General features: G+C 37.9%; 1 protein-coding gene and 1 long non-coding RNA gene across 2 annotated transcripts in view; one reads left to right on the plus strand and one right to left on the minus strand.

Annotated features, from left to right (window-relative positions):
- The window catches only part of Zasp52 (Z band alternatively spliced PDZ-motif protein 52), a 33,470-nt gene extending 27,550 nt beyond the window's left edge, over positions 1 to 5,920 (plus strand). Inside the window, 2 exon segments of the mRNA XM_089737129.1 lie at positions 2,007 to 2,122; positions 4,018 to 5,920. Of these exon segments, the coding sequence (XP_089593255.1) occupies positions 2,007 to 2,122; positions 4,018 to 4,095 (194 nt within the window). The 3' untranslated portion in view covers positions 4,096 to 5,920.
- A 3,761-nt stretch (positions 5,921 to 9,681) lies between these two features.
- LOC149500351 (uncharacterized) lies at positions 9,682 to 11,586 on the minus strand. Its single transcript, XR_016325098.1, has 2 exons — positions 11,360 to 11,586; positions 9,682 to 9,832 (listed from the first exon to the last, which is right to left on the minus strand). It is a non-coding gene; the product is annotated as an uncharacterized LOC149500351 (long non-coding RNA).
- Between the last annotated feature and the right edge of the window lie 3,638 nt (positions 11,587 to 15,224).

Genomic DNA, 15,224 nt, shown 5'->3' on the forward strand with positions numbered 1-15,224 from the left:
TTAAGATTCTCAAGCCATTCTCCTGTGCAAAGTTTACAAGTCTTTCTCCGTTTCTGCTTCTGGCCTTTTTTCCATACACAAATGGTCCCAAGACTGTGTCTTCTTCTGGTTGTCGTTCTCCAATTTGGCCATTGAAGTCTCCTATCACAACAAGGTTTTTGTAAGCATAGTCTTGGATTGTTTTATTTAGGTCTAGGTAGAATGACTCTATTGATACTGTATCGGATTGTTCCGTGGGTGAGTATACTTGTATGATGGTCCATGGATCTTTGTACCCAGGTAGCTTAAGATTCATCAGTGCTATGCGTTCTGATACTCCTATAAAGCTCTCAACATAGTTTGTGAGGTATTTTTTTATAATAAAACCAACTCCATACTGACCTGGGGTCGTTCCTATATGATATAGAAGGAAGTCTGGATGGGAAATAATTCTTTCTCCCATTCGCCTTACCTCACTCAGGCCGACTATGTCCCATTTAATCTGTTTCAACGCATATACTAGTTCTGTAAGGCTTTCATCGTTTTTCAGTGTAAGTACATTGAGGGATGCAATATAAATTTTTGATTTCGTGTAGCTGTTTTCGCAATTGATTTCTTGTGTTATTGGGGGGTGTGGTTCCTATCCCCCACCAATCGGCTTGGGGTAGATCTAATATTTGGGGTTGCAGTATCTAATTTTTGTTTTATTGTTAGAGGGTGATGGTCTAATCCTCCCTCGGTGACCAGCCGTCTTGGGAGTATTTGATTTTGTTGTTTTAGCTGTGACATATTTAGTTGTAGTTCAAATAAATGTTGACTTGGATTGTTTGTTGTTGTCGGTTGTAATCCTCCGGTTCTTGATGGAGTATTAGTTTTTGTTTGTGTTTTTTTCTGAAAAGGAGTGTGATCTCTGTCGTAAGTATTGAAAAGCATCTATCTTGTGCATCTTCGTATTTGTTGCAATTGGGTTGCCAGGACTTGGAGTTTCAGATCTTTTCCTTTTTTCTGTGTCTTTTTTGCTGTCGCCGGAATTTTTATTTTTATTTCCTTTCTTGGCTAGAAGTACTTCCTTTGGTAGATCATGCGTGATGTATATGTCAGCTTTCAATTTCTTTTTATTTTTCAAAATCTGGATTTTCTTCTGTAGGCTCGTGGTAGCAAGCAAAATTGGTCTAGTTTTGCCATCTCTGGATCCTTTTTTCCCTAGTCTCTGAAGTAAGTTAATATCTTCTGTTTTAATTTCCACTTCGATTCCGCGCAATGTTGATTTTACAAGGTTACTTAGATCTTCGAATTTTTCATCATTCTCTTCAGGTAAGCCATGAATTAATATATTGTTTTTCCTGGTAATAGACGCGAGGGTAAGAATCTTTTTGTTTAATGTCTCAACTTCCTGCTTCAGTTTTTCGTTCTCCTCTATGATCGGTTTTATTTTTTCGTCGACTTGGTGTAATATGGCTGCAGTTATATTTTCCGTAATTGTAGCAGTTTGCAAGTTCAATTGTTCCGTCATTTTAGATAAAAGCAGTGACATCTCGGGTGACAACGACATTTTTATGTGAAACGAAACGTAAAGTTGAGCGGAATTTGAAAGTAGTTTCTGAACGTAAAGTTTTTTTTTTTTTTTTTTCTTTTTTAAAATTGGTATCGCTGTTGCGGGTAGCAGCACAATTTATCGCTTTGACAGATCTCGAACAATGTTAACTAGATTTTGAGTACAGGATTTATCACTTTTTAAATGTGTTTTTAAGTTCACTATGATTCATAACGATGAACACACGTTCCATAAATATTTGGTGTTGCACTATTGAAAGGTGGGCTTATTATTTCTCACTGATTTTCACTTGTTTATCGGGAGTGTTTAGCAAACGTCTAGCGTACAAGACAACCGGCTTAGAATATCCTTATTACTATGGCTTATTACTATGGTTATTTATATACTATGGCTTTAAAAATATGTTTGAAAAAATTTGTCACGACATCTACGGCACCGGAGAATCTGACAATTGATACGCGTCATTTTTCAGATTGGAATGAGCTCTTTACAACAAAATGTTTCGCTTGCGGATTCCCCGTGGAGGCGGGCGACAGGTGGGTCGAGGCGCTCAACAATAACTACCACAGTCAGTGCTTCAACTGCACGGTGCGTATGATGAGTTCCCTACTAAATACACATAACACAACACACCCACACACAACACACCCACATACAACACACTCACACACACGTACTACCCGTGCGCGATAAGTTGAGATTCGCCTGGGATACAACCCTCCGCCCGCTACTCCTGTAACTTCCCCTCAAGCTCCCGTGTTGTACTGTAGGCAACGCCATTTTTTTTAACATCTTAGTCTCGTACTGGCTTACGTCACGCAACGACGATTTTATAATCTTTTTTGATACGGTTTCGTTAATAGTTATTAGAGTTACTGCTATATTTTATTGTTATTTTTTGTTATAAGTTTATTGTTATAATGAAGCGTAAAACTTTTGAGATCTGATAAAAAATATTTATGACTCAGTTTACACGCTTGTAATAGCTCAAGTATACCTAATAAATATAAGGCAGCGTTGATCCGAGTACAATACTCTCTACATTAAAAAAAATAGCAGAGACGAAGTCGCGGATGGAAACTTGTTGTGATATTTTTTGTGCACAGTACAACCATGCGTCTGTGGCGTCACCGCCCCCAGGTCTCAACTTATTGCACACGGATAGTATACATAAACACACACATAGACAAGAATGGTAGTAGGAAGCGTGACTTTCTGCCCACGCACTTTGGTAACACAGTCCTTCTGCCGTGAAAAAACTCCTCTTTGAGGGGAGAATTGAGATTTCAACCTCATATAATCAAGTAGACTCTATGGTCACTTATGAACGCGTAACAACAGGTAAACAGTGAGCCCATCTGCCTCTCTACCGCTGTATAAAAGAAGTGCTAATTTTCCTAGCGTAATAAAATAGTCAAAACTATCTAAGCCTTTATGAATTTCACATTCGATTTTATAACCAATTAATGAACGACTGACCCCAAATTCAGACCTACCCAAGAAATTAACTCTCTATATATACACATATCTATAGATTTCTACATAACTTTCTGTATATCTCTTACATGTACAGCATACATCAAAATTTTATTCATTCAATTATTATTTTAGTCACACACTTTTATGTTACCGTACTCATCCAATGTTAGTTACAGATACACAAACCTCCGTAACTGGGTTTTGAAAACAAGCTCGTCATACGCTCCCATAGTATTTGTTCATTATCCTTAAATTAACAAACCATAGCGTGTGCGTCCCACAGAGTGTTACAGTTGTAATCATTAAACTTGTATTTGACAGATAGATTATACTCTAATATGACATATTGTATATATTAGACTTCCTAAAGTTCAGGAAGTTGTGTGGTAGATGATTTTTCTTTTTGTTAAATGCTTTTAGAAAAAAAAAACGCTTTGTTGAATTAAAGTGTTTATGTAGTTTTGGCTATGTCATGTTAAAAATGCGCATTATCAGTTGAACATATAAAATTTGTGTTTATTTTTTTTTTCTCCCTACCTAATCGTTGATAGATAGGAATCTAATGAAGGTTCTAAAACTGTATTTAGATGTGTGGATTCAGTTTTTGTTACATTTACAAATTCTCAATTTAAAATTTTCGTTAGTCTTTGGCGATGTCATAATGACGGTAATTATAAAAAAAACACGATTTTTCAGTTGTCTGTTTAAAAACGAAGGATATATTGAGATAGATTAGCGTTCATTAGTATATTAACTTTTGAAATGTGAATAACAAACTATGTATACTCAATGAATGAAGTTGTTCAGAATCTATTTACAGTAAAAACGCCCATATATATAACTTTTCAGTCCTACAAAAACGTAATTACTCCGTCTTTTCGACCAAGACCAAAAGCGTTTTGTAAAATGTGTGCATGTACCAGCTTGTAAATTGTGATAAAATAATTACTTCAAAAACGACTTCTTCTCGAAGGAACTAAACGACGTTAATGTTTTATTTACAGGTGTGTAAAAAGAACCTCGAAGGACAGAGCTTCTTCGCCAAGGGAGGTCGGCCTTTCTGTAAAACACACGCCCGTTAAAAGTCCAATAAAAATAATCTACAACTCGGACACTGTTTACTCGACTACTACTTTTCGTCCGGTTTCGCCGTTGCCGATCACGCCGCCGGCGGTCGGTACGCCGTCGCCACAGAGAACTAGGAAGTTGGAAACACCCCTCCACTTCGATGGAGGACTGTTTTCCGACATAAGAAGTACAGACGGAAAGTTACTTAGCAAAGTAACGGTCGATAGGGTGCAGCGTTCCACACACCATGACGTCATCGACTCCCCGAGTACTGTTGAGGTGCACGACAAAAATTACGTCGACGATATAATAAAATCCGAAACTATAATAAATCAAGACATAATAACGGTCAAATTCACTCCGGTCCCACCGGAATTCGATTCCCAAATGATAAGTCCGCAACTGGCCAAACGGTCCAAAACACCAATTCAATATCTCAAGGATGACTTTGTTGATTTGCAAAGTTACAAAATTGTGAATTCTTTATGTAAAGAAAAACTATTAGAAGCTAATGCTTTACGGACACAATCTGCACAAGATTTGATCACATTAGAACCAACTGAAGTCGAAAGTAGTACTCTAGCCAAGTTTGTAAGGTCTGTGAGTCAACAAAAGCAAATTAGCTGCAGTGACAGTGATCCAATGGGCCAAGAAATTAATTCGATACCAATTAAAATGGAGTCGGATTCTTTAACAAGTTTAGTTGAGAAATCGATCAAAACTGGAACTGTGAGTGAAAATCGAGAGCTCGATCACTTTTTGAATACGGACTTGTCAAAAATCGAGAGGAGCCTTAGTCCTTTGCCAAATTTCTCGATCACGGAACGTTTGACAAAAATTAACAGTTACTTGCAGGAGAGCCTTGACGTCTGCAGTGGTAACGATAGCAATAATCGGTGCACTCCGTCCATTATACACGATAATGTGGAAACGAAACATGAATACTTTAGTGAGGCATTTGATTGCGTAAATGTGCAGCAGAATATTCCTGCAAATAGTGTTTTGGACAGTTCTCAAACGGAAGCAAATTCTGTTGATTCTCAGAACAATCGATCACTTACCGCACGCGAGAATTCTGAATATACAGACCCTAAGAAAAGTAAGTCCACATTAAACAGTGTCCGCCGGGGACGCCCTTCGATTTTGAACGCTATATCAAACATGCCGATACATTATCACGCAGCGATTTTGTGTATTTTCTTAATTGTATATAACCTTATATACCAATATATTAAATTAAATTGTCCAGGTAATAAAATATAATATAGGTTTTAAGATTGTTCAACGGAATTGTATGCGTTAAACTAGTCATTGCAAAACTATTCATACGTGTTATATCTATTAGCAAATGTATTAATTTTAGATCAGGATGTAAATAGTCACATAACAGCTCCCGCGTTATAATTTAACTAAATTTATCTAAAATTAACATTATGGCGCTTTTCTCACAATTGTGACGATTGACAATCCCTTCATATAAGCTTTGTAAACAGCTTCGGAATGTTTAAAAAATATATACTAACTTTAACATCTGTAAGTTTATTACATTTTTTTTACAATTCATAATTTATTTATTGGTGCACCAATCTCATTTTGAAATTCATATTATCATCAATGGAATTGTTCTATCGAAATTTATGGCTACGATGCCTACTTGTAACGAATTTTAAGAATTAAATTAAATTTATCAAACAACTGTTGTCCGACAGTTACTGTCCTAGAGTACCTAATCCTAAGTACATTATATACTTTTTATATGAATTTAGATATACAAACTTTACAGCATTATCTATCACATTTTATGATTATGTGAGCTTAATAAAGTATTTAATTTTATAATTAATCTTTTATTTAATGGTCACATTCATAGGAACAAATTCAAATAAACTGCCATCGCGTAATCCTGCGAAAACAAAGGAAATAAATAAATAAAGAAACTAATTCTAAACGAAGACTAGAGCTCAAATGATTTTTTTTTACGCGACATACAATTTTCTCTGTTGATACTATCTTTCCGAGATACCTCAATCCTTCATTTGCGTAGGCTTTGTGAAAGGGAGTGAAGCCCGTCGGGTCCCGTATAAAATACAATCATAATAGTGTACAAACTCATCATTCCCGATCCTGCGGACAGAATGGAAAGCAGTCGACGTCGCCCAAAACACGTCATCTCGGATCCTCCCGATCCACTAACGGTGCTTCTAGGTACTTCAAAGACCGGTCACCGTCCTCGTCGAACCCGTCGCTCGCGACGAAGGGCTCGACGAGTGAATTAACTCTCAGACACAGCGCACTGAGTTTCTCGCCGGATCTTCTCAGTGGGTCGCGTTTCCGATCCGGTGGTAGATTCTGCGAAGCACGGCTCTTGCTAGGGTTCGTGTTAGCATCGTCGTCAGGTTTGAGCCCCGTGAGCTCACCTACTAGTTACGGTTACGTTGGAATAGCCACTCCAGGTTACCAGCTTAGGTAGGAAAAAAAAAAAATTAGTACAAACTTAGAATTCCAAATAATTATAGTCGAATTTCGACTACTGCGGGACCACTAGTTTAATATAATTTACAACAGTAGTCGTGTTGTTATGGGTTCGGGTAACTAGCATTGATGTTCAGGGACCAGCATTTAAAAAAAAAAACAGGCTTCCTGCGATGAAGGAAACTACTTATTAAATGAAATGCGAACAACGTGAAATTTAAATTAAACGAAAAACTAAACCTTTATTATAATAAGGTTTATTCATCTCAAAGACACATCTTATGATGAGCCAGTAAAAAAAACCATGTTCTACACATTGTAGTACGCCAGTACCAAACATTTTATTGAAAAACTAAAAACTAAAACTATCCGGAACGAATTTTTTCGATATTGTAACAAGAGTTTTGAATTGTTTGGAGCAGGCGTGCTCTTTATGAGGTTGCCCTCCCGTTACCACTGCCAGTATTTCGTCTCCAATTAGGTGCGGCAGCTCCATTCCCGCCATCAAAATCTTTGGCTAGGCCATACCGTGGGCCTCGAAGGGTGGGATCTAAGCGTCAGAACGCGTTTTTACTCAGTCAACTCTACTCCATAATCTGTAAGCGACGTAAATTGTCCCTTCATAATAAAGATGACATTTTACAAAACTTTCACACGTTACGTTCAGTCATGATGTAAGTGCAGAGAGTAAGATGTAAGAGATTTAAGTGCAGGGTGGCCCCTGCACTTAAACTCTCTCCAGGTCATCCAATCCTGAGTCTGCAGGATAGCCATCGGAGTACCGTGACACGTGAAGAATGTCGACCTTCAGCATGATTTAAATTTAGAACCGATACGTAAGTATCTCAAGGTAGCGTCAGAACGCTACTTCGACAAAGCGGCGCGACACGATAATCCTCATAGTACAGCCATCCAACCCAGGAGACGGGGCAACGCAGAGCCGCCGTCGCCCGAAACATGTCTTGTCGGATCAAACACCGGTCCCTGTTCTCGTTGAACTCGTCGATAAGGACGAAGAGTTGGACGAACGAACTAACCCATAGACACAGCCCACTGAGTTTCTTGGTGGTAGATTCTGCGAAGCACTGCTCTTGCTAGGGCTAGTTAGTGTTTGCAAATTCACTCAGGTTGAGCTCGTGAGCTCACCTACCCGTCCGAACGTAGTTGGAATAGTTCCCTAGGCTTTTTTTTATTGCTTAGATGGATGGACGAGCTCACAGCCTACCTGGTGTTAAGTGGTTACTGGAGCCCATAGACATCTATAACGTAAATGCGCCACCCACCTCGAGATATAAGTTCTAAGGTCTCTCAGTATAGTTACAACGGCTACCTCACCCTTCGAACCGAAACGCATTACTGCTTCACGGCAGATATAGGTGGGTGGTGGTACCTACCCGTACGGTCTCGCCACCAGTAATTACGCAAATTATAATTTTTCGGATTTGATTTTTATTACACGATGTTATTCCTTCACCGTGGAAGTCAATCGTGAACATTTGTTGAGTACGTATTTCATTAGAAAAATTGGTACCCCAAGAGGTCCTACCTCCAGTGAGCTATCAGCAAATAGGCAGGGAAAAAAGCAGGACGAGACAACTATTATGTCTTGCAATGAAATTTCACCCACATGAAATACCGTTATGGAACCGAATAAAAATAATACACTTAAATTTCTAAGGTTCAAACAAAATTCAGTTATGCAATTTCTTACCCATTCCGACAGGAGCCCTCTTCTTCGATATAGCGAAGGCGTTCGACAAAGTCTGGCACAACGGTTTGATATACAAACTGTATAACATGGGAGTGCCAGACAGGCTCGTGCTCATCATACGAGACTACTTGTCGAACCGTTCGTTCCGATATCGAGTCGAGGGAACGCGTTCCCGGCCCCGTCACGTCTCAGCCGGAGTCCCGCAAGGCTCCGCCCTCTCCCCGTTACTATTCAGTTTGTATATCAACGATATACCCCGGTCTCCGGAGACCCATCTGGCGCTCTTCGCCGATGACACCGCCATCTACTACTCGTGTAGGAAGAAGGCGTTGCTTCATCGACGACTTCAGACCGCAGCTACCACCATGGGACAGTGGTTCCGGAAGTGGCGCATCGACATTAACCCCACGAAAAGCACAGCGGTGCTCTTCAAAAGGGGTCGCCCTCCGAACACCACGCTGAGCACCCCTCTCCCGACTAGGCGCGCCAACACCCCCGCCCCCGCCGTTCGCCCAATCACGATGTTCGACCAGCCCATACCGTGGGCCCCGAAGGTCAAATATTTAGGCGTCACCCTCGACAGTAGGATGACATTCCGCCCCCACATCAAGACGGTACGCGACCGTGCCGCCTTCATCCTAGGACGTCTCTACCCGATGATATGTAGGCGAAGTAAAATGTCCCTTAGAAATAAGGTGACACTCTACAAAACTTGCATACGCCCCGTCATGACCTATGCAAGTGTAGTGTTCGCTCACGCGGCCCGCATACACTTAAAATCCTTTCAAATCATTCAATCCCGTTTTTGCAGGATAGCCGTCGGAGCCCCGTGGTTCGTCAGGAACGTCGACCTCCATGACGACCTGGACTTAGAGTCCATCAGTAAGTATCTTCAGTCGGCGTCCATGCGCCACTTCGATAAAGCGGCACGACACGAGAACCCTCTCATCGTGGCCGCCGGTAACTACATTCCCGATCCTGCGGAAAGAATGGAAAGCAGTCGACGTCGCCCAAAACACGTCATCTCGGATCCTCCCGATCCACTAACGGTGCTTTTAGGTACTTCAAGCACCGGTCACCGTTCTCGTCGAACCCGTCGCTTGCGACGAAGGGCTCGACGAGTAAATTAACTCTCAGACACAGCCCACTGAGTTTCTCGCCGGATCTTCTCAGTGGGTCGCGTTTCCGATCCGGTGGTAGATTCTGCGAAGCACGACTCTTGCTAGGGTTCGTGTTAGCAACATCGTCAGGTTTGAGCCCCGTGAGCTCACCTACTAAAGTTAGGGTTACGCTGAAATAGCCGCTAGGGCTATCAGCTTAGGTAGGAAAAAAAAAAAAAAAAAGCAATTTCAGAATATAAAAAATAATCTTAAGAATCCACTCTTACAAAATTATCCAACCACTAAAACAAGCTAGGAACTAGACAAACAAAAGTTTATTTACATAATTTTCTATAATAAGATACAATTTTTTACATTAGACAACTAAGTCTTGCAAGTTATTATTTATTGTATATTCAGGTACTGGAATCGTCATGTTCCTTCTTGTTAAATATAAATGATCCAATTCTGAAAACAATGATGTTATGTAAGTTCTTCGTAATAATTTATGGCTTTATCATTTTTAAAACACGGAAACATTTATTTATATTGTTAATAACAAATCTAACGTTCTCGATAGCGTAAAAGATAACTCAAGTTTGTATGGAGTTGGAACGTTTGCCTACGTTTGTCGCTAGGGACGCTGATCCAACTGCATACAAATTTGAGTTAACTTTTACGCTATCGAAAAAGTTTAAAGCCTAAGCACACTGGTCGTAGAGGTCGAAACCGACTTGTCGCTTCGCCGAATTCAAGACAGTGGCGCCAGAGAAAGCAATTTTTGGCCTGGCACTGTAACGGCACAGCTGCGACACGGCTCTGTATTCAATTTTGGCTACCGCTAGCTGCCGCTGTTGGCGGTACTTGACCTTATGAAACATATTATACGACATACGATTTAAGGATCAAATTCAAATGACAAGCTAATCGCTGGTTTGGAACGGTGCCGTTGCCGTGCTTGCATAGTGTGCCGTGACCCTTAATGTTTCGTTGCGTGTGCCGTAACTGACCAGGGCCTTAATAAGACGACATGAAAACTGCTTTACACGTTTTGCTATAGAAGGTTGCATTCATATATTCGTTCGCTCGGTCTTCCGTAAGTCGAGGTCAAAAGGGCCCCTTTAAGGGGTCAAGAGCCCGACTGGACTGAGCAAATAGTCTTCTCCTCATCTCGGCTCGGAATCAGCGACATATGGTCCTGCCCGTAAAAGTTAGAAAGCTAACATATGTCGTATCGTATTCAGAAGCTCATTTCGATGCCTCCAATGAACACTACTCTAACTTAAAATTTTGAAATTTTCGTTTTTCACACAAATCGCTTCACTATTTTAAAAGTATTACAAATTCATTATTGATGGGGTTCGAAGCAAGAGTAAATCAGCTAGTTACACAAGAAAAAACCATAAATATATCTGCAATAATAAAGATTTTATCAACTTTTTTCGTTTAAACGCTCCTCCTGTAAACCTACGAATTTGGAGTTAGAGTAGTGTTCATTGAACGCATTGATTTAATCCACTGAAGTGCAAGTATCTACTGAGTAAGTTGCGCTCCGTTTATTTCTACCTCAGTAGTAAAGTGTGGCGTCTTGGGTTACCCTATCGCCAGAGTTTACGAGGATAGTTTCAATTGTCTTAATAGTCTGAAGGCTAGAACTACTACTAGGATGCACCAAAATTTCAGTACAGCTTATTGAGTCTGAACTGGACTTTCAGAGTCGTAATGTTAAGAACGCACAGTTATGAATATTATTTATTTATTACTCAATTAGGACTTAATGCCTAAGGTATTCTCTACTGCTCAACTGAACGTGGTGTAGAGTTCCGTTCTAGATGCATTCCTGTTTCATAAAAAAACATACGTAATAATATTAAAATATTGTAGTAAGATTATGTCAAAATTAAAAGAGTATACTTATGAGTATACTTTAGCTATTCAAAATCAGTAAATATTTAAAGACATTTAAATGATTTGATTTAAACAGAAAATAAATACCTTTTCCAATCGAGACACAATCCCATGAATGTGAAGGTGAGGAATCCATGCCATAAAAAAGTAACTGTAGGGATTGGCTCTTTCTTATGACCAAAATTTTTAAAAGTCCTAATGTTGTTTAGTTGTAGTATTCTTGACGGATGCCACAGTTTCATGATCAGCTAACTTAACTTGATTGATTGTTTGTAACAATTAATTGCAAATTAGTCTTTATGCAAAGTATTGCCCTGCAAATTAGTCATATTATTATACTTTGGTGACTGAGTTGAACTGTTATTCGACAAGTAAATGGGAGAGTGGTGTTAAAAACAGAAGAAACTATGCAGAAATAGGGGACCCAAATTCAAGGGGTTTAGGGTCAACCTACTTTTTCAGAGTACCACTGGGATAAATATGAACCAACTGGTTTTTTTGCCAGAAAATTGATATAAAGGTCTACTAAATCATCTAGATTGTACATGTGTACCTATTTACTTCTAAATTCAAATGTTATTTTTACTTTTAGAAAAAGATAACACCTAATATTTTACTATGACTTAGGTAAAAAAGGGCATATCTATCTCTCTATTCATTTAAACATAAGCAGTCTTAATCAGATTTTCGTAATGGTACGGCTACACGTTTCATGCAATGATAAATTGTAAAAAATATTTTACATGAAAATTCACAAGCGAACAAAGTGACTTATTGAAATTTGGACAAGACAAGATAAGGTCAGTTAGTAGACTATATTATATTAATATTATACTGTAGGGTGTACTTTAATATATAACACACATTAATTAAATTTTGCTAATTTTAGATTCATAATTTGGTAATTCATTTGAAATTATTTGTAGCGTAGTATTATTTAGTAGCTTTAAATTAACAAGATTAAGCTATTTATATTGGCAAGAATTGTATCGATATACCTGCAGTATTTCGTAAGATGATATTTTAAAAATTTTTTTTTTTTGTTTAGTTAAGCAAATTAAGTTCAGGGTCTAGGTAAGTATTACGCGTTGTACCAAATATTTAGTGTATTATGAATTATGATATTATCTATGCGTTGTACAATAGCACAGGTTAATATATTAGTTACTACATAGCAATAGTATTCATACTATTATAACAATAGCATCATAAATAATACACTTAATAGTCGTCTTGAAAAATAGTATTATTATGTATCGTACCTATGTACTTTAATTGTGTTTTTTTCACCTATGGATTTTTTACACCTGTCACCTATTTTAAATCTGTCACTTTTTTGGCACTGCCAGTTTGTTGTCAGATTTTTCTTGAAGATTGTACTGGAACGGCAAAGGTGTCACACCTACGGCCTAATCTTTTATAGTAACATAAGTTTTAATATGAAAAATGATAATATGAAGTGTGTAACGGACGTGACGTCAGCTGTCATGCCCTGCCGCCAGCCAAGCCGCCAAGCCATATTAACACGCCCCCTTCCGCCACAGCCACCGCCACCGCCGCACAGTGGGTCGATACTGTGATTTTAGTGACTTAGGGACCAACTTTGTTTTTTTATAAAAATTTTTATGTAGATAGATAGAGCTCGTTAATCTCAATAATAATTGTTTTGGGCAAAAATTACAAAAACTTTATAGTTTGGTCAGAAAAATGTGTTTTGTGATTTTTTTGTATGGAGCGGGTCACATTAAATTAAATTCCTGCTAAGTACCGCGAGGTCCCGCTTTGAAACTTTATTTTCCTTATACCTTGTCTAGTCTACTATCATTTGATGCTATGAACATGTGCATAAAGTTGCAACTCTGCCAAATAAATGGATCGAAAAAAATTAATAAATACATAGAATAAAAACCATTATATATTTTTTCGTAAGTGCTTTTAAGTTAAATTTGATATGGATTAGTAAGTAAAAGCACGTAATGATACCCATAATTACATAATACCTAACAACAATACATTTAGTAGGACTCTAATTAAGCAATCTCTCTAATTATTAAGATAGTTAACATTATTTAATGAGGATAATTAGTTAAGTAGCCATTACTGGGTAGTAGAAAATATAGTAAACATTTGTTTATCTCTGGAAGTATAAAGTGATCATGTTTATTATATACTAACTAGTGTTCGTTTATTCGTACTACTACTAACATCTCGTGATTGTCGTTGTGATCTTGCTGTTTCCGTTATAATTGATAATTTTGTTAACAATTTAGGATTATTTATGATTTTAAGAGAGCAACTACAGTCGCTGTCTGATAATAAAAAACTCTTTCAATTCCTACAAAATCAAATAAACGTGACCGAAAAGAAAAATGTTGAGCTCCAAAAATTCAGTACGCAATTTTGTTCAAATATAAGTGCAATATGGAAACGAAGTAGTCGCATGTTAGCACAGTTTATAAGAAAAAAATGTGATTGGTTAGAATGTGCAATAAACTGGCCCGAAGGAATGATACCTGAAGCTATCAACACTGCACATGAAAGGCTCGAGATTTCTAATACTGAAGATGTTGAAAATGTACCACCCTCAAATATACTACAGAAGCCTCGACATCTATTTTTGCACCTCGAAAACCTTTTGAAGAATTGGGATCCAGGCAAAAACGAAGACGCACTGAACAAATTTACCAATCGCTTTCGTTATCCCCGGATGAAATGAAAGCTACTACAATTACTAGTTTGAGAAACACTAGAAATGAAGATGTAGGAGAAATAATGAACCACTTGTCAAATCACCCCGAAGATCTAGAAAAAGTTAATGAGTATTTAATTACAAGTAAAGTGAAAAGTAGTACATATTCTCCCGATAAGGCAATATTAGTTTCACTTAAATTAAGTGGCAGTATATAAACCTAAGAGAAGCAGCAAGTGAAAATGGGTCTGATTTATACCCTTCTTAATATAAAATTAAGCAAGAAAAGACCAAATGTTATCCAGGGAAAGACGAGGTAATTATTACTGAAGAAGGAGCTACTATTAAAATGCAAGCATTACTAAACTTGGCGCTATATAGGCTTTTAGATGTGATTACTTCGGATTTGGACTCTGCAAGAGAGCTACTGCTTATAAGCAAATAGGCTTTGATAGAGCCCCAGGTCAAAGTAATTATAAACAAAAAACTGAAACAGAGTTTGATGATTCATCTATTTTCATGGTCAGTCTAGTTCCTATAAGGCTTCAGAAATTTGATGGAACAATTGTTTGGGAAAACGACCTCATCAACTTTTTATTGCCGTCCAATAATATTTAAATTTACAAAAGAAACGCAGTCAACAGTGACAATTATAAAAGCTAGCATAACAGAAGAAATAGAAAGATTTCAGCCATCAAAAATCAAACAAGTTGAAGTTAAGCATCAATTGCACATGATGATGATAGACGGCAAAATAACCTCATATTTTTCAGAAACATTTTCTGCTGTCTGTGATATTTGCAAAGCAAAACCGTCAGAGTTTTTTGAAGTGACTTGCTTATCAAAGAGAAAATAATGAAGAAATATTCCAGTATGGAATGCCATCTTTATATGCCTGGATAAGATGCATGGAGTGCTTACTTCATATCGGTAAATATAATTTTATTACTTCACAATTTTTTCATCGTATGTAGTTTCCTGTGAGATTATTTTTTATATGACACTTTTTTGTTTGCGTCTTATCGTTTGGACTTCAAGAAATGGGGTTGCAAGGGGGGATGACAAAGAAAAAATATCAATCAGAAAGAGCGCTATACAGCAAGCGTTTAAAAAGGAATGCGGTTTACTTATAGATGTTGTCAAGCAAGGAGTAGGAACAACCAATGATGGCAATACTGCCAGAAGATTTTTCAGGGATGCAGAAGAAACAGCCCGCATAACAGGAATACGTAAAGATTTAATAGAGAGGCTTCACGTGATTCT

Source organism: Bombyx mandarina, chromosome 22 (genome assembly GCF_030267445.1).
Source record: "Bombyx mandarina strain Sakado chromosome 22, ASM3026744v2".
NCBI lineage: Eukaryota > Metazoa > Arthropoda > Insecta > Lepidoptera > Bombycidae > Bombyx > Bombyx mandarina.